At 34.3% G+C, this 26,327-nt stretch overlaps 1 protein-coding gene across 5 annotated transcripts in view; it reads right to left on the bottom strand.

Moving 5' to 3' along the window:
- Positions 1–26,327, bottom strand: part of LOC141517706 (putative ATP-dependent RNA helicase DDX60) — a 134,261-nt gene that overhangs the window by 97,596 nt on the left and 10,338 nt on the right. For 2 of the 5 annotated variants that reach the window (XM_074229000.1, XM_074229003.1), the window contains exons 2-13: positions 25,291–25,369; positions 22,958–23,027; positions 22,493–22,682; positions 21,302–21,643; positions 17,021–17,137; positions 12,277–12,408; positions 11,147–11,299; positions 9,264–9,405; positions 8,447–8,602; positions 4,077–4,182; positions 3,227–3,342; positions 457–611 (exon numbers count right to left, since the gene is read on the bottom strand). In XM_074229000.1, the coding sequence (XP_074085101.1) occupies positions 457–611; positions 3,227–3,342; positions 4,077–4,182; positions 8,447–8,602; positions 9,264–9,405; positions 11,147–11,299; positions 12,277–12,408; positions 17,021–17,137; positions 21,302–21,643; positions 22,493–22,682; positions 22,958–23,027; positions 25,291–25,294 (1,683 nt within the window). In that variant the 5' untranslated portion in view covers positions 25,295–25,369. Of the gene's footprint in view, positions 1–456; positions 612–3,226; positions 3,343–4,076; positions 4,183–8,446; positions 8,603–9,263; positions 9,406–11,146; positions 11,300–12,276; positions 12,409–17,020; positions 17,138–21,301; positions 21,644–22,492; positions 22,683–22,957; positions 23,028–25,290; positions 25,370–25,513; positions 25,550–26,327 lie in introns of all 5 variants that reach the window. The other 3 variants (XM_074229001.1, XM_074229004.1, XM_074229002.1) reach the window with 3 other exon arrangements.

Here is a 26,327-nt window from a genome sequence, read left to right as displayed (position 1 = left end):
TTTTAATCTTAGTTAAAGTTATATTTTAATCCAGTTTCATAATTTTCCACTCTCTCAAATTCTCAATATGTTAAATTTATTTGAATTTGTTATCTTATTAATATATTAGTTTGTTAGGCTAGACTTCCAAAGAAGTAAAACATTAAAAAGAAAATAATGGGGCATCTAGGTGGTGCACTGGATAGAGTACTGATCCTGGAGTCAGAAGGACCTGAGTTCAAAACTGGTCTCAGACACTTGTTACTACCTCTGTGACCTTGGACAAGTCACTTAACTCCACTGTCTAGCAAAACCCCTCCTTCCCAAAAAACGACAATTGTAATCCTATCTCAGAAAAGAAATTATGGATTGGGAAAAAAAACCAAACAAATTGCATATCAACATTAGTAAAGGAGAAAGACACATAAGATATATTATATTGATAAGCATTTAATAAAATGACTTTATAATTCATACTTGTGATTTTTTGTTCTTCTTTGATGCACCAAACTCTTTCTTTGCCTGGACAGATTGAGTTACAATAGTTTTAGTAGAACTGCCTTCTAAATTTCCCAGACGTTGTTGGAAAGCCTGTAACTTTTGTATTTGTTTCAGAAAAAATGGAGAGTTTCCTTAAATAAAGATTTAAGACAAAATAAATTATTTTTTAATTTACTGGTGTTTTAACAAGAATCTTTTTCCAACCCACCCTCTCTCCCTTACACACACACACACACACACACACACACACACACACACACACACACACATACACACACACACACACACATGCATATACATATACATTAAGACTTTTTTCATTTTTCAAATGGTAGTGTATAAACTAATTATAGATTGGCAATCATAATTGTTAGATTATCTCAATTAATAAGAAAATTTTTAGATTCGGGTTAATGCCTACCAATGAAACTAACTTAACACTTGCTTGACTTCAGACAACTTAACCTCTCTTAGACTAAGTATCATCACCTCTAAGATGAGGTGGGAAGGAGGCAGTAGTTTCTGAGGTTCCATCTAGTTCTAGATCTATGGTAGGATTTATATCAACATTGGATAAGGGCAGGCAAGGAATATTTATAGATGAGATAGAAACAGAGACAGAGACAGAGAGAGATAGAGATAGAAAGAGATAGAGGTAGAGATGAGAGATAGAGATAAAGATAGTTTTATAAATATATATATATATATATATATATATATATATATATATATATATATATATATATATAAAACGAGAGAGAGAGAGAGAGAGTGAGAGAGAAAGAGATTTAGATATCTATGAAAAGGAAAGCAAGGATCTAAATAAAGTAAAATTGCTTCTCCATTCTAACCCTACAGAAACTACCAAGTCTTAGGGTAATAGCTCTTTAAGTGGAAGGACTCAGATAGATAAGATACTGAGATTCAGAAAAGCTTAACAACTTCCCCAAGGTATACCAAATAGTAAATATCAGAATGGGGAAGATGGATACAAACCCCAGATTTTAGTTTGATTCTTTCCACTGTAACTACTACCCCACATCTCTTTAATAACAATATAATCAACTGCATAAGCCAATGACACTAAAAAGTGATAGATTTCTTCAACTCTGAATGATTGTTACACTGCAAGGTTTTCATCAGGATTTGAGAGCTGAATTCAGATTCCATGACAGAAAAGTACCTTGATCCCACATCTTCATATTGCAGATAGAAGAAACTGAACCCAATGTGGAGATCAGAATTCAAACCTATAATCTGCAAAATCAAATCTAATGAGCTATCACCATACTAATTAGCCCATATCAAATATGTCATCTAACTGTGAATGTGTCTAACATGTCTGGATGTAAATGTCATAAATTTCTGCATCATAAATATTTTATGCAAAGAAAGTAGATATCTTCAACAACTCAGTGTTATGTAATGGCTTTTGAATCCAGGATCTGAGCTTTAACCTCAATTTTGCCACTGACTGGTTTTGTGACATTAATAGAGCTGTTCAACAATACAAATGAGAGAATAGGATAAAATAATCTCCAAGAAAAGGGCATGTAATTAAGTGAAGTTTTTTAGTCTACATATTTCCCACAATAAATCCACAATCTTTTATTAATTATTTATTGTGGGCCAGGTATTGTGTCAGGCATTAGAGATACAAGCCAAAAGTGAGATGGTTCATGCACTCAAGGTTCATGCGCATTTTATCAGGGGAACAAAATGTGTATAAATGTATATATGTATGTGTATGTATATTTTATATTATATATGTGTGTGACTGTATGTATATAGGTACTTATGTATATACACATATGTGGATATGTAAATGCAAAATAAATAACAATCAATTTGATAGGGCCCACTACACTAGCAGTTGGAGGTGTAGGGCAGAAGTGGGACATGAATACCTTATATAGAAGATGAATTCTGAGTTGAATCTTGAAGGAAAATAGGAACTCCAAAAGACAAAGATGAGGAAGGAGAGAATACCAACCATGGAAATAGCCAGTGTATGGACTTAAGGGAAGACAGGGAGAGCAGTTGTGTATGAGAAACCATTAGAAAGTCAGTTTGACTAGACAATGGACTGTATGATATGAAGTAATATTAGTTAATGATGAGTGGGATGAAGTCTGAGATTTCTTCAGTAGAATATTATAGTTGGGAGAATAGTTAACTATGTGTCCCTCCTCCCTTCACAAAGCAACTTCTTGGATATTGGTGAAGAGTCACTGACCCCACCTTATCTGTTGAAGTCTGGATGACCATTCAATCCCTGGGATTGAAGAGATAATGTGTTTTCGGTTTGAATTTTATTCTCTTTTCCCTAGATTAGTCTAGATTGTAGAACCACATTCCTCATTAATGAGGGTGGGTCAGTGTGTGTGGGGGGGGGGGGGGCTGAGAATCCAGTTAGGATAAATGTGATTCTTAGATTCTTAGGCCTTTTGCTTTTCCCTCAATCTCTGTAATTGATTGTGGCCTGTTCCTCGAGAAACAAATAAAGCTTTCTCTTCATACCTTGAGAGATCCCTGAAATGTATTTAAGTGGCAATTGTCCCACACAAAGATAATAAAAATACATTGAGACAAAATTGTGAGGGCTTTCAAGGGTCAAATTTAGCATAAAGTATAACATTCATTTTCAAAAATCACAATTTCATTAGGACTGAAATAGATCATTTGTATCCAAGTCACACTAAGGGCAAATCAGTTCAGTTTATTTCAATAAAGTCACATAGCTCACCTTCCGAAGAACATTTTGTCCTTTCATAATGGTCACTAAGAGGCTTATGAGAATGCCAGTGCACAAGTTCGTGAAATTCCTTATGCTTGACCAGGGAAGTGACAACTGGATCATCACTAGGAGATAGAAAATGCATATAATGTTAATGACATGCTCCCAGAACACCATGGTCTCAGAAGTACTATAGCATTTTAGTAGAGTGAACACATACACATCTGAAGGCATGTCATTCTAAGACCATAAGGAAGGAGACCACTAGCAATTCTTATATCATTCATTCTTATTCAATTCAACTCAAAAAACATTTAGTAAATGCCAGCTAGATGGCAGGCCCTGTATTTAAGCTCAAAGAATACAAAAAGAGGTAAAAGATAGTTCTTGCCCTCAAGGAATTTACAGTCTAAAGAGGAAGACAACATGCAAAGAAATGTATATGAAGTAAGCTATAAACAAAATAAATAGGTAATGGTTAAAAGAGGAAAATCTTCCTATAAAAGGTGAGATTTTTAGGAAGAACACCTGGGAGATCAGTACTCAGAGTGGGAAAAGGTGAGTACTTAGGCATAGGGAATAGATGGTCATATTCATTTATATCAGTCATTAATTCAAGAAGCATTTGTGTAAATGCCTACTATAGGCACACTCCTCTAGTGTGACATTCAGTCTCTTTTTAAAATTTTTTTATTTTTATTTATTTAAGGCAATGGGGTTAAGTGACTTGCCCAAGTTCACACAGCTAATGAAATATTACATGTCTGAGATCACATTTGAACTCAGACCCTCTTGATTCTAGGGTCAGTGCTCTATCCACTGCACCACCTAACTGCCCCACCAACATTCAGTCTCATACCTGCTTAGAAAAGGCACCTGATCCAGGATGGCTCCTGCAAACTTCCTAACTATTGGTGATGTCACAGGAATGAAACCCAAATTAGGCATCTTTTTCTGAGTCTCTTCTAGGAGATAAGAGGAAGAAAAACAAACAAATGTGATATGAACAAGCATTCAACATGGCAAGGTGGAAAGAACACTACTACATAATAATAAGCAGAATTTATTTAGCACTTTAAGGTTTGCAAAGTTCTTTGCCTATGTTATTTCATTTGATCCTCGTAGCAATTGTCATAAATGAATGAAAAGAAAAACCTGCTAGAGTGAGAGAAAATTGTACATTTATTCATGAATCTTGCAAGAGATATCTTACAAGATACGGGTACCCCACTCCTAGGTGTGAGGCATGAATTAGTCTTCAAAGTCAGGTAATTTATGGTCTTCAGAAACTCTTTCCCCTCCCTCTTGGATGTTCATAGGCTCTCAGAGTTTGAGTTACAATCTAAGAGGTCCACCCATTCCATGACATGCCCCTAATTTGATCCCCTCCCACATCATACCACACATGATATGCTAAAGAACCCAAATCATCACAGGGGGTGTATGGGTTAATATTCAATTACCTAATTGCACAAACTCAGTTGCATTAGGTCAAGATCTCTAGGTCTCTCTTGATCTGTTCAGAACCGGTTTGGGGTTTGCTATCCCTGGAATGGGATTAGGAAAATTCTTCCAGCCTTGTGATTGGCTGGGCGGTTCCCCCTTTGTAATGGATTCCCTAAGGGCTCCCCTCCACACCCTGTGAAGATCAACACCCTACATTTCTCACACAATCCTATGAGATAACTATTATTAATATACACATTTTATAGATGAGCAGATTGAAGCTGAGAGTGGTTAAGTCACTTGCAAAGTAAAATTTCATATTTAGCTCTTGCTAAACTACTATCTTGTTAGTCAGTCAATAAGTCTTATTAGCACTGTACCAGGAAGTAAGGTTACAAAGAAAGGTTAAAGACAGTTGCCTCCCTCAGTGATCTCATAGTATATAATCAAGGAGACAACATGAAAATTATATACAAACAAGATATATTCAGCATATATTAAAAAATAATCAGAAGAAGGAAGAAACTAGCATTGAGGAAGAAGGCTTCTTGTAGAATATGAGATTTTAGCTGCAATTTGCCAGAAAGCAGAAATGAAGAGTGTTTTGGAATGAGACCAGCTAGTAGAAAGGTCTAGTCTGAAGATGGAGTCTGTATAAGGAACAGCAAGGAGGCCAGTGCCATTCTCATAAGGTGGGGGTGAAGCAGGGCATAGGAAAAGACTAGGAACTTGAAGGTCATGCCCTTTGGGGTAGGAAAGACTAGTGTGTACAATGCCACCCATGAACAATGAGCATTGTCTTAGCCACTCCTTAGAGGGCCACCCCTGTGGCATGCTTATTGGAGAATACCTGGAACCAGGTGCTAAACCATTCCTCAAGCATCACCCTTGTCCAACCCACAATGGAAATATATTTAAGCAAGGACTTCCAGAAGAGAACCCTCTTTTCTTTTCTCTCTTCTTTGCCACTTTCTCTCTCTAAACTAGATGGCCTCTGCTCCTTGTGGCCAGACTCACCTGAGTCTAAACCAGCCAACCTTCAGGGCTGCTTTCCTTTCTCCCTTTCCCTCAGGCACTCTTGCCTAGAACTTTGTTATCCATCTTGTCCTCTAGCAGTTTAAGGTCTCTACAGGAAAAAGCATTTTAATCTGTGTACTTTGTAGGCTAGTGAAATAAAAATCCTGAACTTTTCCAACTCCAGGGTGTAAGTCATTAGTTAAGAGAAAGTGAGGAAAGGAGTCTATGTCTGACAAAGACATAACTAGGGAGGATGAAAAAAAAAGCTAAAGTGGATTGATGTAGAATCAGAGGTTACACAGAAAGGAAAGAAGCATAACAGGCTATAAATCAAGTCAATTTACATCTGACTGAACAAAAGGGATCCCTCTCTAAGGAGAAGTAGATAAACTAGCATCAAGAAAGTAAGAGACCATAGAATTAGAATGGTAGCTGAATTAGTGGTCTAAGTGTCAGATTCCCTTATCTGTCTTATACATACCTCTTAAGGGCCTGGCTACCAAATTGTGGGGAAGGAATTGATAAGGAATTGGGACCCACCTGGGGAGAGAATTGGGTACTTCAGATAACCCTTTGACTGCTGCAATACCTAACCAACTGGGGGCATGGGAGGAGCTTGTGTTTCTAGACACAGGTTTCTAGGAGATAAAAAGTTATGATTTGGGGCACCCATGGGTGTCCATTTTTGTTTGGGACATCAGTTCTTACATCAGTTTCTTTTTTTTATTTATTTAAGGCAATGGGTTTGAGTGACTTGCCCAAGGTCACACAGCTAGGTAATTATTGTGTACAAGGAAGGATTGGAACTCAGGTACCTCTAACTCCAGGGCTGGTGCTCTATCCACTGTGTCACCTAGCTGCCCCCACTTAAGACAGTTTCAATAAAGGATCCGCTTTGCTTCACTAATGCAGCTCCAAGTTCTTGGTAAGGAACTCATTTCTTACATAGGGCTACCATGAGTTTTTCACTTCAAGAACTCTCATTTTTTGTGGCAGAATCATCAATTTCTCAACATCAGGGAAAGTGAAGTTTAAGAAGATTGGAATGGTAGGAAAACAGTAGGTTGTGAAGAGCTTTGAACACCAGACAAGATTGGACTTGTCCCTTAGCCCCATGAGTCCTCTGCTTCTCCTGGAAAATGAGGTGGTTTCAAAGCAGTCCTTGTGATTCTCTGTGCAGGATGCCATATAGGCTTTATATGCTTTTTAAAAATGCTTTTAAAAAATCTGTCCACAAAAATCTCATGCAACTTGTAAAATTGGTACTGCATTTGTCAAAATATCTAGTCATTAACCTATTCTTTCTTCTCCGTGTTCTTAATCAGATGGGAGAAGATGAATATATTCCTAGAGCAACACATTCAGTTCTCCGAAACATTCAGATTTCTAGAAAAACAAATGATAGAAAAGGGACATAGAAAAGGAGCAGAGAACATTACACCCAATTTGATTTCATTTTTTTCTATGCTTATAATATTTAGGGATTATGTGTCTATGTAGTCTTTGTCAATTCATTTATAACAGTAGGAATTCTGAGAAGAGAAAATAACACCTATTTCTTTCATTTGTAGAAAAACAAATAATAGGCAAAATCTCCAAAAATACAAATCACTTATTTCCTAACTCAAGAACAATCACATATACCAACTCAATTCAATAAGCTTTTTTAAAGCACTCATTTCAAAGGATTCTTGAGGCACTGGGGACACAAAGACAGAAACAACTCAGGTTCTGTCTTCCAGGAACTTATATTTTACTTAGGAAATATAACACATGAATAGACAAATAAGCAGAAAATGCAAGCAAAAGAAATCTGAAACAATATTGGAAGAGGAACAGAGGACGCTAAATGCCTTGAGACACAAGCACCTCTAGAAAGAGGTAAGGAGAGTGTTTGAAAGGAGATACAAGGAGATTTAAACTCCCATAGAGCTTTCAATCTAGGAATCTGTGAGTTGCACAATATAAATTGCTTTATTTTCCAAGGTTTTCAAGACCTTTTTGTCACAATAATGATATATAAGTAAAATTTATTTAAAAGATTAACGAGAGATTAAAAATATGCCTTATTATGCATATGTAAGAAACAAGCACCTTTAAAGCCAGAAAACTATATAAAAGAACTTGAAACAGGAATTAATGAAGCAAAAAAGGACCCTTTATTGGAATGTTCCTAAGAACCAGTGTCCCAAAAAGAAATGGGTACACTTGTGGTAAAAATCATAGCCTTTTATCTCCTATTTAGAAACACAAGTCCCTCCCATATCCCCAACTGGCTGAGTATTTCAAAGGTCAAAGGTCTACCCAATTCTCTTATCAAACCTCCCCTTCCCCACAGTTTGGTGAATCTGACACTTTATACTGGTACTACTTTATTCATTAATTCAGCCAATATTTTAATTCTATGGTTTCTTGCTTTTCTATTTCAAATTTATCTACTTCTCAGTACAGAGGGATTCCTTTTGTTCAGTTAGATGTAAATTAGCTTGATTTACAACCTGTAAATACTCATAGGTAAATTAGTTTGCTGTTTATCTTGCAAACCTATTCCTCACTTCATGGTCTCTAATTAAATAACAATTCATTTTAGTTTTTTTCTTCCTCCTTAGTTATGTCTTTGTCAGACATAGAATCCTTTCCTCAGTTTCTCATAACTAATGTAGAAATGAAAACTAACCACTTAATACAGCATATAGATTAAAATGGTGTTTCCAGAACATTTTTAGCATTAGACTGATGTTTAAAATTACTTTGAAGACATATTACCTTTAATTGGTGAAGAGTTACTTTGAAGGAAAAGTTGGGTTGTAACTCGAAGAGGCAATGGTGATCCTACATGAAGCTCTCTTGCCATATGTGACACAGCACCCCACAAGTCTTTATATTCTTCCTCAATGGCTTTTCCCAAGTCCAACTGTAAACCTATACAACCAAGAACAAATATTAGGATGTGAATGTAATCTCTGCTATAAATAACATTTGAATTTATAAAGAAACTTTTTTATAGAGGCAAGGGAAGTGATTATACAGACTAATAAAGACTCAAAGAAATTAAAGCCAGAAAACTATATAAAAGAATTATTAAATAAGACTTTAGAGAAGTGAGAAACTAAATCTTAATTTCTTGCTTCTATAATTCATTCACTATAGAAGTAAGAAAATTTTGAGTACAGAATATTGCATATACTCATAGCCATCAGAAATGGCCAATATTTTGGTTGGTTTTATTGAGCTGATTTTTATTTTTTTAGGTTTTCTTTTTCAAGGCAATGGGGTTAAGTGGCTTGCCCAAGGCCACTCAGCTAGGTAATTATTAAGTGCCTGAGGTCGGATTTAAACTCAGGTACTGAACCCAGGGCTGGTGCTGTATCCACTGCACCACCTAGCTGCCCCTGTTGAACTGGTTTTTAAACTCTCTTAATCTTTCTTATGACAACTTACTTGGAAAGGGAGAAGAAAATACCTGAGAATTTAACAACATACATGAATATAAATAAATAAATAAGAGTAAATGAATCAACAAATGAGGAAATATTTGATCCTGAAAACACAGGGTAAACCAATCTACATATTAAGATAGTACCTTGCCTGTTTTCTGTTTCATAGTAATAAGCAATATTCTTCCACAATGGGTCATCATTAATATCACAAATGTAAGTTAAATCCACATTCCATGTTTCAGAGCTATCCAAATTCTTTAGAACAAAAAATTCACACCACTTTTTCTGAAAATACAGAAAGTAGATTGTCAACATTTTTTAGCCCTTTTAAAGGTAGTTTAATAGAATTCTCTTTCTCTATCTATCTCTATCTCTATCTCATTTGAGCCTGAAATTTCATCAGACAGAATTCCTAGGATGAAACTCCCTCTACTAATATAAATCAATACCTATTCTATAATTAAAATTCTTAGAACTTTGATTAGGATACTGAGAAATTAATAACTTTCACAGAGTCACAAATCTCATTCTATATAAGAAAAAGGTCATGAATTCAGGTCATGTTAACCCTTAGATCACTTTTCTTTCCACTATAATCATATTGATTCCAGATTATCTAAATTCTGTACTAAAAAAAAAGCAGGAAGAGTAACTTGACAAAGGTTATTAATGTAGCTTAATATGAGTTGTTATAGTGTAATGATAAGACAGTTGACCTTGGAATCAAGACGGGTCTGAATTTGAACTTTTTCCCATGACCTTTATTATTTGCTTTTTCAAGTCAATTAACTTCCCAAATCTTTAAAATAAGAGTTGGTAATAATCCCTATGGTATTTAATTCATAAAAATAATGATCAAATGAGTTTAGTTATATAAAAATCTTTACAAATCTATAAATATTGTCAACTATTATTATTGATTAAAAACTATATATCTACATTAAGATTCAATGAATTAAAACACATTTATAAAGTATTTACTAGCGCTATTGTGGAACTCTGTGTCAAGTTCTGAGAATACAAATAAAAGTTCAAAAACAATCCCTGCTCAGAAAGCTTACACTTTATTGGAATAGATAGGACAAAAACAATACTTCAAGAAATAAATATTCCTGCCCTGAAGAGAGGAATAATAGGATTGTCACAGGATCTTAAAGATGAAAGTGACCTTAAAGATCAACTAGTCTAACCTAATTTACAGGTGAGAAAACTAAGGTGCAAAGGAAAAAACTGATTTCCTTCATCACACAGTGCATTAAATAAACCATTTCTTGCACCCTGATCTCAAATTCCAGTGTTCTTTTTAATAAGCCATACTTTTTCTGCTCAGACCCTGGCCCTGGTTAGATCAAAGACAAATATTACAGCCAGGAAAAGTAGAGGGTGTCCCTGTAATAAATAAAGTCTTCCTGTCTCCTATTTTCCTTTGCAAAAAGAATTGGAAGGAATGTTCTAAATGATTATTTAAAGTTAGCTGACTCAGTGACCCATTGTTCCCAGACCAGTTTATCAATTACTGTTGGGGGAAAGCATCTGTTACCTGATACTCATCACTTAGTACCCATTTGTACCTGGAAATAGTCAAGTACTTCTGCTTTGGAGAGGAACTAAGATGCAATGGCCCATCACCTTTTAGTATGAAGCCTACTGATTCCCAGTGATAAGCTTGTCAATGTGTTGCTACCTTGACATTCTTTAATAAACTCAATTCTTTTTGCCCTGAGTTTTGCCTCCTTAGAGAGCCAGACCAAAGGGTTTTTGTTTCAACACAGACCTATAATAAGCAATTTTGATTTATTTTATGAAATGTATTCTTCATTCCGGTGCTCTAAGGTGATTGATACTTAGAATAATATATTCTGAAATCTAAAATCTTAGAAAACAAAAGTAAATTTTAAAAACTTCCTATCCTTCTGAATAAGAAATATTTGTCAAGAGATTGTCATTGTCTATATAAAGCTATTTTAATAGCTATTTTTAATAACTACAAGTAGAGTAACAAGATATTTTAAACTCCAATATTTACCATTTTCAAGAAGGTAGAAATTGAATTTTTCCAGGAAGAAGTGATAAATCTGGCACGAGCTCTCTGAGAAAGAGGCAGATGGAGTTGAAAAATTACACTGAGACAATGCATTCTGCACAGATCTTGAACTTCCTCCAGTGATGCCAAAAGTTCCTGAATGAAAAAAATATATTTAATAAAGATTTCCTCACTTCCCTCCTTGAGCTGCAGAATGGTCATAAAACCATCATGGAGGAGAAATCATGCCAATAATTGTATACATACAAAATATATACAAAAGTAGATGTGGGGCTCAGAGTGAAATAAGTAGCACCTTGGAGCATCATAACAGACTCTATGGAAGGTAGGATTTCACCTGGGTCTTGCAGGAATCCAGGGAAAGACAGAGATGGAAGACAGAGATGAGTAGAGTGAGAATTCCAGACTTGGAAAGTGACTAATCCAAAGGCACTGGATAGAATGTGGAACAAGGAACATTGAGTTAATCAATGCATTTGAACCAAGGAAATTGAAGGTCTGAGAATAGAAGGGTAGAAGGGGGGGGGGGGGGTCAGATTATCAAGAGAAAAAGAGGATTCTGTAGGCCATAAAACTATTGCATTTTTATGGAATAGGTGACATGGTCATTTATGCTTTAAGAAAAATCATTTTGGTTGTTGAATGGAGAATCGCTTGGAATGGGGAGAAACTTGAGGCAGGGATAACAATTAGAAAACTAACATTATTTCAGGAAAGAGGTAATTAGTGTGACTATGTAAAAGGATAGAAGGGGATGGAGACAAGAGATGTTGCAAAACTAGAAACAATAAGATTTGCGAGTAATTTGCATATATACAGAGCAAGTAAGAATAAGAAGTCAAGAAGAATTATAGTGAGGATGACCATGCCCTTGTCAATAACAGGAAATTCAAAGGATAAAGAAGAAAGATAAATGAACATGTTGAGTTTGAGATGCCTTCAGCACATTCACTCATTTCTTTGAGCAGTACATTTCAAATTATTGCTGAGAAAATATTTTCTTATAATCTTAAAAAATGGAATAAATAAATGTTAAAAGAAAATAATTAATAAGATTGCATAGCATTTCTAAAGTGCAAAGCAATGATCTGAATTACAAAGCTAAATCTCACCTTAGTTGTGTCCTTTTCTAGAAAATGATGATACATTTTCAAGGTCAAAGAACATGATAGCACACAGAGAACCCTTCGAATATCAGATCCTTTTGGCCAGAGATCCTGAAGTTGAACGATACTCCAATATATCTGTTACAAAAGAAAACTATCACATTTTAGGACAATATTTTTGGAATAAAGTTTTTTTTTTCCTGAGAGTACTTCAATATAGTCTTCAATAAAGAATTCATGGACATTTATGCCTTGCCCAAAACAAGGTATTTTTCAAATTAATTTAAAGTTATTACAATGATCTCATTTTTAATAATTTAGAATCTTCTAAGGATTTCTAAAAGAAGTATGGTATGTAATTAATGATAGAAAACTATTAGGCAGGGGCGACTAGGTGGCATAGTGGATAAAGCACCAGCCCTGGAGTCAGGAGTACCTGGGTTCAAATCCAGTCTCAGACACTTAATAATTACCTAGCTGTGTGGCCTTGGGCAAGCCACTTAACCCTGTTTGCCTTGCAAAAACCTAAAAAAAAAACCCAAAAAACTATTAGGCTAACTTATCCAGTTTTCTAGTGATCCTCTTTAATAGGATGCTGCAGGTGTGGATTCAATAAATGCCCATCAAAATGTAAGCCATAAGACAGCCAAAAATTGTATGTGTGTTTGTGTGTGTATGATTGTATGTGTGCTTATATGTTTGTGTCACTCATGAGAAGCAAAAGTATCAAGAGTGGAAGATAAATAAGCAACTGTAACTAAAATATTGAAGACGTATTATATTTCTACCATGACAAGTTAAATAATGATATAGTGTATGCTATGTCCTCTATGACAAGCTAAGGAGCACCAAAGACCTAATAAATCAAACTGACACAAAGCAAGACAGCCATTCATTCTGTTATAACAGAAGTGATAGCTTTGCCAATAACCAATGGCCAAAGGAGAATATACTGAAAGGTCAAGGTATAATAAAACTGTGACTTTCTACAGTCAGCACAATGTGTTTCTATTAATGAATCTTAAGATTTAATACTTTGATTCAATACTTAGACACTATCTAAAGGAATACTTATTTCTTTGTTGTAGTTCTCAGTTTTCCAAAAAAAGAATAGGAAAACCTTTTTTTCCCCATTAATCCTCTATGGATGGTTCACTCAATATGCTTAGTGTTAATTCTATTTTAAATTGCATAAATAACAATAGTCATCTAGCTGTCCTCACTTCTGCTATACAAGCAGTTTGGTTTTGGTTTTGGGTTTCTAGTTGCATAGGTTTTTGTTACAACTTATCTACACTGCCTAAGATTTTATAAGAGTCCTAGTTTATTGAGAGTTTATGCTGTGCCTTTGGGGAACTAAAAATTATCAATGTTACTATGTGGAAGGTTGTAACATTGTAGAAGATAAAGACCTGCCAATTTAATAGCACACAGGATAGCACAGTGTTTACTAAAATGAGCAATGAACTTTCTAGAAAAATAAAGAAATAAAAAAACCCTGCATATCACAGAATCCTGTAGATCCAAGGGACCTCAGAGGTCATCTAATTAATCTATACCTGTCTAGGATTCACTATCTAGCAATCAACTTCACTTGAAAAACTGAAAGTAAACTCACTACTACTTAAGCTTTATGGTTCCTTTGGTGGTTAGATGAGATTGGTTTTGTTGTGATTGTTGTTGCTCTTGTTAGACTAGAAATCCCTATCTTGCTCAGGCTAAAATATCAACAGCCACTCAGTGGCCTCATCCCACAGCTGACTGGTACAAGAGCTTTGACTTACTTCATTTCTGATGTGGATCATTACACCTCTGCTTAAGCAAGATATCCATCAGTCTCCATCTCCCCTAATATGAAGAATTATAGGAATGTGTCACAACCCTGGATGGAGACATGATATCTGGGAATTTTTCTAACATATGTCATTGTTCTGATGGCAAGAAAAGTAAGTCTAATCTCTTTGCCATATGAAAGACCATCAAATACTTGCTAATAGCTATAATGCCCCAACTCTTTTCTTCTTCAGGCATAAGCAGATTCAGTTCCTTCAATTCATTTTCCAGTAGCATGGTGACATGCTCTAGAAGTAGAGCAACAGATTTAGCCCTGGGTCTGGAGTCAGAAAGCCCTAAATCCAATCTGACCTGAGATACTTCATAACTCTGTGAACCCAGGCAAATTAACTTCTGCTTACCTTAGTTTCCTCAAATGAAAAACGAAGATAATAATAACTACCTCCCCTAGTTGCTAGTAGGATCAAATGAGATAATACTTATGAAGAACAAATTATTATTGGAATTAATTTGTTGATCAGACCTGTCTGACTCTTTGTGACTTCATATGAGGTTTTCTTGCTTTAGTTCATTTTACAGATGAAGAAATTGACAAACAGAATTAAGTGACTTGCCCAGGGTCACAAATCTAGTAAGTGTCTGAGGCCAAATCTGAACTTTCTTTGACAAGAAAATAATTAGCATTTATATAGTACATTCTATATGCTTTATAAGTATCATCTTCAGACCCAATGCTCCATCCACTATTCTATCTAAATATCTCCACAGAGATGTAAATATTGCAAATGACTCAAAAGCTAAGCAGAATAGTTGGAAAATTGGATGTCATTCAGGTCAGGTCTTAATAGAATAAAATAATAAGACAAACTTAATAAGATGATGATAAAGATAAATATAAAATTCTACTATTTATTTAAAAAACTTTACACATATAAAGATGGGGAATATATGGTTTGGCAACATTTTCTGCAAAGTAGAATTTTCATGTATTGTATTTTCTATATAAGATAGAAATGAGTGATATGGCTGCCAAAAAAATGAGTTACAATGATCTTAGGTTTCATTAAGAGTAGTGAGAAGGCCTCAGTCTTCTCTGACCTGTTGGCCCAGTCAACTTGGCTGTTGGCCCAGCCAACAGTTGCTTGGCTGTTCTTTTCTCTCTCTCTCTCTCTCTCCCTTCCCTATGTGTCATAACTTCTCTTAATAAATTTTTGTTCTATTATCACCTTTGCTTTCCAGAGTCTGAATAATGATTCTTCATAGGCAAAACTGAACTCAAGTAGTCAGTGGCTACAAAATGGCAATCTCTGTCCAGACTTGGGAAATTAGATCAAGCTCCATAGAACTCAAGAATATGGACTTTCTCATGGTAACTACAGGTAGCTCTGATTGAACATAGCAATTGTGGGTCCCACTAGGCACTCTCCTTAGGTACATGAGCAACAATTGAATTATGATTTTTCCCCCTGGATCTCTTATACCAAATTACAGCCTGGCATACTCTTGGTTCTCCTTAGTGCTCAAGCCACCTGAAGCTCTGGTTATAGGCTTCATCTTCTACCTAATTCCAGATCCAGTAAGAGAAAGTGATTTTGCCTTCTGGATGAAAGGCAAGACATAAAAACCTGAGTTGGATTCCTGCTCAGGGCCTGAGTCTTCTCTGACCTACTGGCCCAGCCAATGCTGCTGCTTGACTGTTCTTTTCTCTCTCTCTCTCTCTCTCTCTCTCTCTCTCTCTCTCTCTCTCTCTCTCTCTCTCTCTCTCTCCCTCTCTCTCTCTCCCTATCCCTTCCTATGCATTTCAACTTCTTTTAATAAATTTTTGTTCTATTTCCCAAAAAAAAAAAAAAGAGTATTGAGAAGCAGTATGGTACAGTCAGAATGCTAGACTTAAAGTCAGAAAGAGCTCTGCTACTCTGGACACCAGCTGCTGAAAGACCCAAACCCCTCAGCTCTAAAGGGAAAAAAACAGGAATAATAATATCTGCAAAACTTGTTTCAAAGAATTATTGCAAAGACATAATGATATAAGAATTGTAAAAGATTTTGAAAACTTTCAAGTACTATGTAAACATCATTGATTATTATTCAGAACATAGAAGTGCTTCTCTTCTGTCTTGATCAAAGCACAACTTTGTACCATGCTCTATTTTACAAGCCATATTTCAGAAATTTCCTAAATAGGGAGATCATCCAGAGAAAGTAAACTAAGCTGTTTGATGACCTTGGAGACCATACCATGTGAACAATGGCTGAAAAAACAGGGGAAGCTTACATAACAAAATTGTCTTAAAGCATAAGAAGGCAACCAACCATTCCTGGAAAAATCCTGCTTGAGCCCAGAGAATAGAATTAGAAGTAAGGGGTGCAAGTTTCAAAGAAACCTATATGGTTAATGCCAAAGAAAAAGCTTCTAATAATTAGAAGGCATCGTCTAGATATGGGACACTGGAATTTCTTTGTCTCATGTAGGCTAAGCCGGATGATCTCTGAAGTCCTTTCCACCTGAAATCTTCTATAATTCTGTCCCCTGTGGATATTCCTGTCCTTGGTATGTCCTTGTTAAAATGATTTTCACTCTGGAAACTGACTTATAATTTATAGACTAATCTCAGATTATAGCCTAAGATCTCATTAGCCATTTTGCATGATTGACTCATATTGAATTTGCACTCTTCTAAAAACCCCTTAGATTATTTTCCCATATAGTTCTATGCTTCCCTCATATGCTAATTGAAAGGTTGATTTTTTGAACTCGTGTAGGACTTTATATTTATGTCTATTAAACTTTAACTTAATACATTTGGTCCACTTGTTCTACTTATCCAATTCTTTTTGCAATGTGACTTCATTTGAAATTAGTGAATTTAATGATATTTAAAATGTAAAACATACAGCCACATTTTTATCTTTCAAATTTTATCAAATTTTTAACTAAAGAAAGTCACTTTAATACCTCTTCTTCCAGGATGTCACATTTTAAATGGTCAAACAATGGTTTCAGTGTTTTATCATTGGATGCTTTCAAATGTTCAATCAGAGTTTGGTAAACATTCTTCATTTCCTTTTCATTCTACAAAATTAAGCAAATCATATGGATTATTACTTTAGTTTAGAAGAAATTATACAATATATAAGTGATCTGAACTTATAATTTTACTAGTATATACTAGTAATATAATATATAATATAAGAATGCATATGTGCAGTTTAAGAGTATCCAAGAATTATCCAGAGCACCAAGAAGTAAAGCACTGTGCTGAGGGTCACAGAATAGAACTCAGACCCAAGTGTTCCTACCCTCTGAAGTTCCTATACTATGTTGCCTCCCTGGCCAAACCTTTAGAAAACACAAATCTGGCAAAGGATTCTGTTGGGGGTTTTTAAATAGGTTTTTGCAAGGCAATGGGGTTAAGTGACTTGCCAAAGGTCACACAGCTAGGTAATTATTAAGTGTCTGAGATCAGATTTGAACTCAGGTACTCCTGACTTCAGCGTTAGTGATCTACCCACTGTGCCACCTAGGTGTCCTGGGATTCCCTTTTTTAAACAAATTAACATGGAAAAATTGATAGGGTATCCATGTCATTACTTACATATACATATATACACACAAACATACACACATTGCTGCTGCTTTTTAAAAATTCACTGTCACTTCTTAATGAGTACCCTAACAAGAAAACCTTTATTTGAAACAAAAATATACCTGTTCCTCATCACATATTTTATATATAATATATCATATATTATATATAATACATAACATAAAACATATAATATATAATATATGCATGTATGTCTATATAAACAGACTTACATAAGAAAATGATTATGTGTGTAAACACATATACAAGTGTGTGGATGTACACGCATGTACATAGACACAGATGCATATATATGTGCACATATGCATTCAAATGTACACATTTATAACCCAATTGATTTCAGTTAGATGAGCAATATGAAAAAACAAATAGGAAAAATATAAAAGAGAGAATAGCATGAGTTTTTATCTCAATTATGGGAGGGTCTTTAATTTAATTCATGAAATAGGAGAAACTTTTTCTAGACTAATTTTCAAATTGTTTCAATAAAATAATCAAATTAAAATGATTAAAATAAAATGACTATGAAATAAAAATATTTATGATACATATGATATATAGAATCTAAATCTAAAATACATAAGGAACTAAAATACAGAAGTTAGCAACACCAAGTCCTTAATACATAAATGATCAAAGAAATGAAATGACAATCTTCAAAAGATGCAACAAAATTTCTTGTTAATAATTTGAAATTTTTTTAAGCTCAATAATAATAAGAGATGAAAATTAAAAAAAAAAACTTTGACGTGGTGTCTCATACTCATCAAATTGACAAGAAACAATCAAAGAAATGACCTACCTTATAAATAGGACTATGGAGAACCAGTAATGTTTTGTGATAATTAAAGCTTAGATGTGAGGGACTTAATAGGAAATGACAGTGAGGTTTTTTTAAACAGCAGAAAAGCATTTTTTTAAACAGCACTTTTAAAAAAAAGTCATATTCATTCACTGCTGATGAAATGTAATTCAGTAGAAATGCCAAAATTAGCATACATATTCTCTAACCCAATAATTTGATAATTAGACATTGGTGCTAAAATATTATTTTTAAAATTAAGCAATATCTTAGAATATTTTTAAAGAAAAATAGTTACACAAACCATGGTTCGAATTAGATAGTTTATAGTAGACCAAGAATCAATCTAAAAGTCAGGAAGACCTGGGCACAAGTCCTCACTCTGACAAATACTGGTTGAATGATCCTGCACAAGACATTTAAGATCTTAATATGCTAGTTAATTCTCTTAAACTCTTAACTTCTAAAGAAATTGTGGACCTATGTGGTTAGAAGATGCCTATATTAATGAAACCCCAAGTCAGTTACTATCCCAATTCCTACAGCAATAGAATGGAATTCCACAGTTCATTTAGAGGGGGAAAAAAAGAGGAATACAAAGAAATCTAGAGAGATCTTAATGAAGGGGTAGCTGAATGGTGCAGTGGATAGCTCACTGGCTCTGGAGTTGGGAGGACCTGAGTTCAAATATGGTCTCACACACTTTATAATTGCCTAGCTGTGTGACCTTGGGCAAGTCACTAAACCCCATTTCCTTAAATAAATATTTTTTTTAAATGAAGGAGGATCTTAATGAAATAATATAAAGTTTACAAGAATGTAGTACACAGTCAAACCATATGGGGGAATGAATGGATGAATAAGTCTAATAAAGCTATAGAGGCAAGGACTGAAAAACATTATAGTATGCATTGGCACAATTAATATATATGTATTACTAAACATCTATAGTTCTTTTGTATATATGCTCAACATTAAGATTTTTTTAGGGTTTTTTTGCAAGGCAAATGGGGTTAAGTGGGACATTAAGCTTTTAATTAAATTTAAAATTAATATATAAACACACATCAGATAATCATACTAACTGGATCTCAAATCAAACTTTTTATGTATCCACATGGTAAGCTGTTATATTTCCACTGTCCTTGTGAGCAATATCTTCTGAATGAGTTATATTCTAAACTGATATTACCTTCTATGCCATGTTGCTACTCTGGGCAAAGAGATCATGTTTGTTGAATAAGGCAATACCAAATACCAATATCAAACCTATAGACCTCTGAGGCTCCCTTTATTAATATAGGCATCTTCCTTCCCATGGACAATAAGATTTCACACTGGTCATTATTTCTTTAATGACAATACTAATAGCTAACATTCATATAGTGTTTTCTATGTACTAGGAACTGTGGCACTTTGCGTTATTATTTCCTATTATCCTCACAACAGCCCTGGGATATAGGTATTATTATTATTATTATTATCCCCATTTTACAGCTGAGGAAACTGAGAAAAAGAAAGTTTCAGTGACTTGCCCAGAGTCACACTTAATATCTGAGTTAGCATCTAGGACTGAATTTGAACTCAGGTATCCTGATTCCAGGCCCAACATTCTATCCATGAGATTATTAGATTTTCCACTCTATGAAGGGTTCTTTTGCTTATATAATGCTAAGCAGTACCAGAAGTGCAAATGTCACAAAAGTTTTTAAACCAATGATTTCTGATTTCAATCTTTCTGATTCAATGTATTCATCTGTTCCCTGACTACATAAAATTATTTGCATAGAATGAGTGGAAATATTGAATTAAAGCATTTTGAGAATTGAAAAAGATTTTGAGATCCCTAAAAGAAAATATTTCTAAAATTCTTTCTAAAAGCTAAACATTTTTTAAAATATACATTATGAAAGGATATGCAGAGACAATTTACAGATGAAGAAATCAAAGCAGTCCATAGTCTTATTAAAAATTGCTCTAAATCATTACTTATTAGAGAAATGCAGATCAAAGCATCTCTGAGGTATCTCTCAGACTGGCCAATATGACCAGAAAAGACAATGATCAATGTTGGAAGGGATGTGGGAAATCTGGGACACTAATACATTGTTGGTGGAGCTGTGAACTCATCCAGCTTTTCTGGAGAGTAATTTGGAATTACTCCCAAAGGGCAATAAATCAATGCAAAAATCAGGGATAATTTCAGGGTATCTATGATGGAGAATATCATCCAAATCCAAAGAAAGATTTGTGGAGTGTAAACAAAGACCAAAGACTATTACCTTTATTACCTTTAATTTTTTTAAAAAAACTGTATCTTATGTAATTTTACAATTTCATATAATTTTTTTCTTTAAGGATATGATTTCTCTCTCAATACATTCAATTTTGATCAATGTATAGCATGGAAACAATGTAAAGACTATCAGACTGTTTGTCTTCTGGTGGGGAAGGGAAGGGAGATTGGGGGAAAAATTATAAAATTCAAAATATATGTATATTATGTATAGAATATATAGTATAAAGCAAATGTATACATATATGTTATATATATATACATACTATATATATTACATATATATGCTTAATGAACAATCTTGATCCTAGAGGACATCAATTCTCTTTCCTTCACAGACAAGTAATAAACTACAAGTAAGGAATATCGCATGAATCGTCATGTGCAGTCATTTTAACAGTTTTTTTTTTACTGAATTGTTTTCTTTATAACAAGAAAAGTTTCAATAAATGCTAGCAGAATGTTAGGCAATGCTAGTGAAAACTAATAAAAAAAAGATATCAATAAAAATAGTTTTTTAAAGAAATTTACCTGCTGGAAAAAAATTTGGTTCCTATGCCTGCTTAGCACAAAGTAGGCATAAACCCTGAGAATATCTATTTCTTGTCCTGAAAGCAGTGCAATACTGACTCTCTTGGACCAGGAATGTATGATATAAAAATAGAAAAGATATGTTTGTAGATCAGTCATTCCTTCTTCTAAAACTAATAGGAAATAAGGGCAGTTTTCTTTCAAGAAACAATTCCATTCTTGTGAAAAACATCCTGAAAATTCAGTTTGAATATTAATGTCAGTATTTTTTTGAAGGTGGAGAATCAGTGCAGTCCTTAATGGAAGAAGCTCAGGCATTTCAAAATATGAGTGTTCAAAATCCTGAAAGAAAAACAAAACAAGAAAAAATACTTGTTGAGTTAGATTACATTGAACTGTACTGTACAATAGTCAATAAATGTTTATTAAACACCTATTATGCACCAGGCATGATCTCAGGCATAACATACAAAAAGGAAGCTGAAAGGGGACAAGGTAAGGGACAGGAGTGGTGTGAGGAAGAGAAAGTTCGGATCAACCTCAGGATGAAGTATTTTCCTTGCCCTTTTCCAAGGTCATGCATGGTCTATGTCTTTAACCCTTGTATTCAGAAACACACGCAACTTGTCATATTTCAACTTTCATTCCAGTTTCACTTTTCTGCTTCTAAATAGATATCAATTGTTCTGTGTGCCTCCCACTTTATCTCCTTAATAGCCTCCCACTTTTTTCTCTCCTTTCTTTCCCAAGAGTCTCTAAGTGGCCAAGGATCAGGGTTGAGAATCAGAGGTTCACAAATAGATCATAGTTAAAATCAGGGTCGATAGAAAGGAGAGTTTTCTTCCCCCCCCCCCCGATGTCTAACCTGTCACACATTCTCAACAATATTTTTGGGCATCATGTTTCATTATTCACAGGATCCTGGATTTAAAACTGCAAGGTGACTCAGAGGTAACCTAATCCAGTTCCCTTTATTTTACAAATGAGGAAACTGAGACCTGGAACAGTTGTACAATTTCACAGAGGAAATAAATGGTAGATAGGAGACTCAGGGCAACCCTACATATCCAAGCATTCATTCTTATGCTACACATTATTTGCTAAACTGTACATACCAAGCAGAAACATAATGTTTTCTATACTAACTGCAGTGATTGAATGCATGTACTTTTAAATAGATTTAAATGTTACCTTAAAGAAAACAACAATAAACTGTGCTCCTTTTTGAGTCAAATCGAAAAGATAGCGTTCAACTAGGTAGAAAAAGTGAAGATTTTGTCCTGGTTCCAGTCTTTCATTATTTAAACATGTGATAAATAAGGAATCCCCATCAATCAAGAAGAGTTCAGATTCAACAAAATCATTGAGTAAACTTGAATAGCTGAAATAAAGATCATATGTATTATATATTAAACAGTTATTCAGGAAAGGTTTTTTATTCATGAGTTCATGATTCCTCATGGAATTCAGGATATTTTTATGAGGTAAGGCATGATAGAGAAATCATAATAGGAGAAGCTCACCACCACCAAATTTCTATAAGAAAACCATCAGGATATCAATATGTACATCTCTTTATAGTCACATAGAAACACCCAGAATGCCAAACTTTTCATTTAAATGTTTTTTTATTCCTTTTTATATAATGACACTTACTTGGCCTTTGCAATTTCATTCAAAATCAACCCTGACATTTTCTCCAAAAGCTTCATGCATTCTTGTAGCCCTAAAAAGAGACAGTCAAATTACATTCAATATCCATAGGTTTTTGAAATATATTTGTCTAAGTAGGAAAATGCCAGAAGGCAGTGTAAAACTATATAGACAAAGGGCAGCTAGATGACAAAGTAGATAGGACAACCAGAAAACAAAAACAAAAAGAACCGAATGTGGGCAAGATCTAGGCCTTTTTTTTACCTTTATATCCCTGTCACTCAAACCATAATTGAAAATATTAGATGTATTATAATATTTGTTGAATTTATTTAAAATCACATTAAAGACTTTGTAGAATTATAAGATATAAGATTAATAATCTTCTAAACGATTATTGGTGACAAAACTAAAGAAGATAATGAGAATGAAAAGACATAAGAGGAAGCTAAGTGGTACAACAGGCAGAACACTGAACTTGCTATTATGAAGACTGGAATTCTAGTTTTGCTAATTGTGTGACCCTGGGCAAGCCATTTAAACCCAGTTAGTCTCAAGTCTCCCATTTGTAAATTGAGTATAATAATAGCAACTACCCCCCACTGAGTAGTGATAGAGATCAAATGAATTATCACATAAAAATACTTTGCAAATCTTAAAGTTCTATAGAAATATTGCTGCTTATTATTATTATTATTATTATAAGCATGAGATATAAGGATCAGGTGAAAGACCTGGGAATTTTTTACTATGAAGATAGCTTATGGAGAAAATAATAATTGGAAATATTCTTATTAAATTATGAATTATTATAGTATTTGTAACATTAAAATTATATAACAAAATTTTCATATATTGTTATCATTGCATTTCCATACTTCTTTAAGATTTGATAAACACTTTATAGATGCTGTCTCATTTGATCCCTACAACAGTCTTTTTAGGTAGGTTACAATTATCATACCCATTTTACAAAGGAGGAAAACACCTTAAAGAGTTTAAGTTATTTACCCAGGATCTCATCACTACTAAGTGTCTGAAATAGGACTTGAACTCAAGTCTATCCTGACTTCAAATGCAGTATTTTATCCATCATGCCCTCTGCCACTTACCATATTCATGTGTATGCATATAGTTATTATATACAGCGATGTGTTGATAGATATTTAACAACCAACTCCCTGGGAGGAGAAGTATGAATGACATTTTGTAATTTTAATTTTAATATGCATCATTAAAATTTTCTCCATCACTTTATTAAGTTTAGATAATTAACAAAAAATAAATCAAACCTTGATTTGAAGTATTTGCTGATTTCTAAGATCATCCAAACTTAACAACTGACTCTCACAAGCCAATTAAAGCTGACTCTATCCTATCCTTGGCATATGTGTATATAAAAAAATGCATATCAATGCATTATTATATGTGCATACATGTGTATGTTTATGTAAATACACAGATAAATATGAATATATGCACAAGTACATACTTATGTTCTATATATGATATACAAAGCATATAAATATATAGAGAGAAGTTGTCTTCAAATACATTAAAGGTTTTTATGTAGATAAACACTTAAGACTTCTTATTCTCAAACGGCAGAATTAGGATCAACATCTAAAAGTTACTGAAAAGCAACCTTCTGCTTAATAATAATGCTGACATTTTTATAAAGTTTTGATGTTTACAAAGTAGATCACATATAATAGCTACTTTTCTCCTCATAATAACCTGTAAAGTGGGCAATACAGAAATTCAAGATCAGAGGCTCTGCAAAGATATAGCGATTTGCCCAAAGTCACAAAGGTCATAGCAGAGTCAGGATTCAAATTCAGGTCTCTCCCAGATTCACTTTTTTTAAATTTGATTGTTTTGGGCTTTTTTTAAATAAGTGAGTTAAAATTCCCATTTCTGAGAACTAGAATCCAGAAGTAAAATGAGATAGCTTGAGAGAAGGTGGTGTTCTCTGTTGCTGAAGGTATTTAAGTGGAGGCTACAAGATCTTTTATCAAATGTAAGAAATAGAAGGATGCTTGTTTCAGTTACAGCTTCATAGGTTCTATGATGTATGAAAGACCCCCAGAGGTCATTTTGCCCAGCTTCCTCATTTCATTAACAAGGAAACTGAGGGTCAAAAGGATTCAGTGATTTGCCCAAGATGCATAGGCAGCAAAATGCCAGTGGTAAGTTTGACCCCAAGTCCTCTAATGCCAGAGTCGGCATGCTTTTTGTGGGGCTATATTGTCTCCCACCATTTGGTTTTGTTGACCTCTGAAGTTCCTTCCAACTAGGAGAAATGATTTTGTGAAGTTTGATAGATTATAAATCACCCATTGTTGTTGCCACTGGAAGAAGCCACACTGTCTTTTCCTTCAGAGCCTCAAAAATTGGTGGTTGTTCTCAAAATTCCTAAAACATAAGGGGGAAAAGGAATGAAGAAACTATTATTATTTTAAGATTTAAGGGGTAGCTAGGTGGCACAGTGAATAGAGCACCAGCCCTGGAGTCAGGAGTACCTGAGTTCAAATCTGGCCTCAGAAACTTAATAATTACCTGTGTGGTCTTGGGCAAACCACTTAATCCCAGTGCCTAGTAAAAAAAAAAAAAAAAAAAAAAAAAAAACCTTTAAAAAAAATAAAAAAGATTTAAAAATTATTTTCCTCATAACAACTAACCCCTACCCTCTCTCCTCCTTTCTGCTTCTCAAATCCTTTTCTCAATTTCTGAGTGCCACCTCCTGCCCCAGCTGAACCTATTCTCTTTCACCAAACAGCCCTAAAATTATATTTCTGATAGCTCCTGATAACATAGGTGAAGCAGAGAAGTAAGTCATGGAAATTGGGTAGAATGAGGAATTAGGAAGTTAGGAAAGTTGGGGGAACATCAATATGTATGTTGAAGTCCCCTAGTAAAAGGGTCGGGGTGGAGGGGGAATAACACACTGAGTCAGTCACTGAAATCACTGAGGAAGAAAGGAGAATACCTTAGGCCTTAATAGACAATGATCACCAAGTTCTGTTTTAAAAAATAAATCAGGAAAGCACAAACTTCAGAAGAAGAAAAGCTTCTGAATAATAATAGCTGAGAAAATTGGTGATGGAGAATTACAAATCACCCTGTCACAACCAGTCAGGGGGTTATTCTGAGGCAAAGTTCAACAAACATTGGGAAAACCAGTCAGGGATGCAGTGTCAACAGAATGGAGCAGGGTCTCAGGGAGACCCGGTTAAGGGACAAAGCAGAAGATGAAAAGGTTTAAAATGAAGTTCCCTTATCACCATTTTATAGAAAACTGAGTCTGAAAAAAAAAAAAAAATATATATATATATATATATATACACACACACACACACACTCCATAATCTCC

This window comes from Macrotis lagotis, chromosome 3, assembly GCF_037893015.1.
Source record: "Macrotis lagotis isolate mMagLag1 chromosome 3, bilby.v1.9.chrom.fasta, whole genome shotgun sequence".
Classification (NCBI taxonomy): Eukaryota; Metazoa; Chordata; class Mammalia; order Peramelemorphia; family Peramelidae; genus Macrotis; species Macrotis lagotis.
Note: the sequence above shows the minus strand (reverse complement) of the source record. Positions and strands in the feature narration are given on the sequence as shown.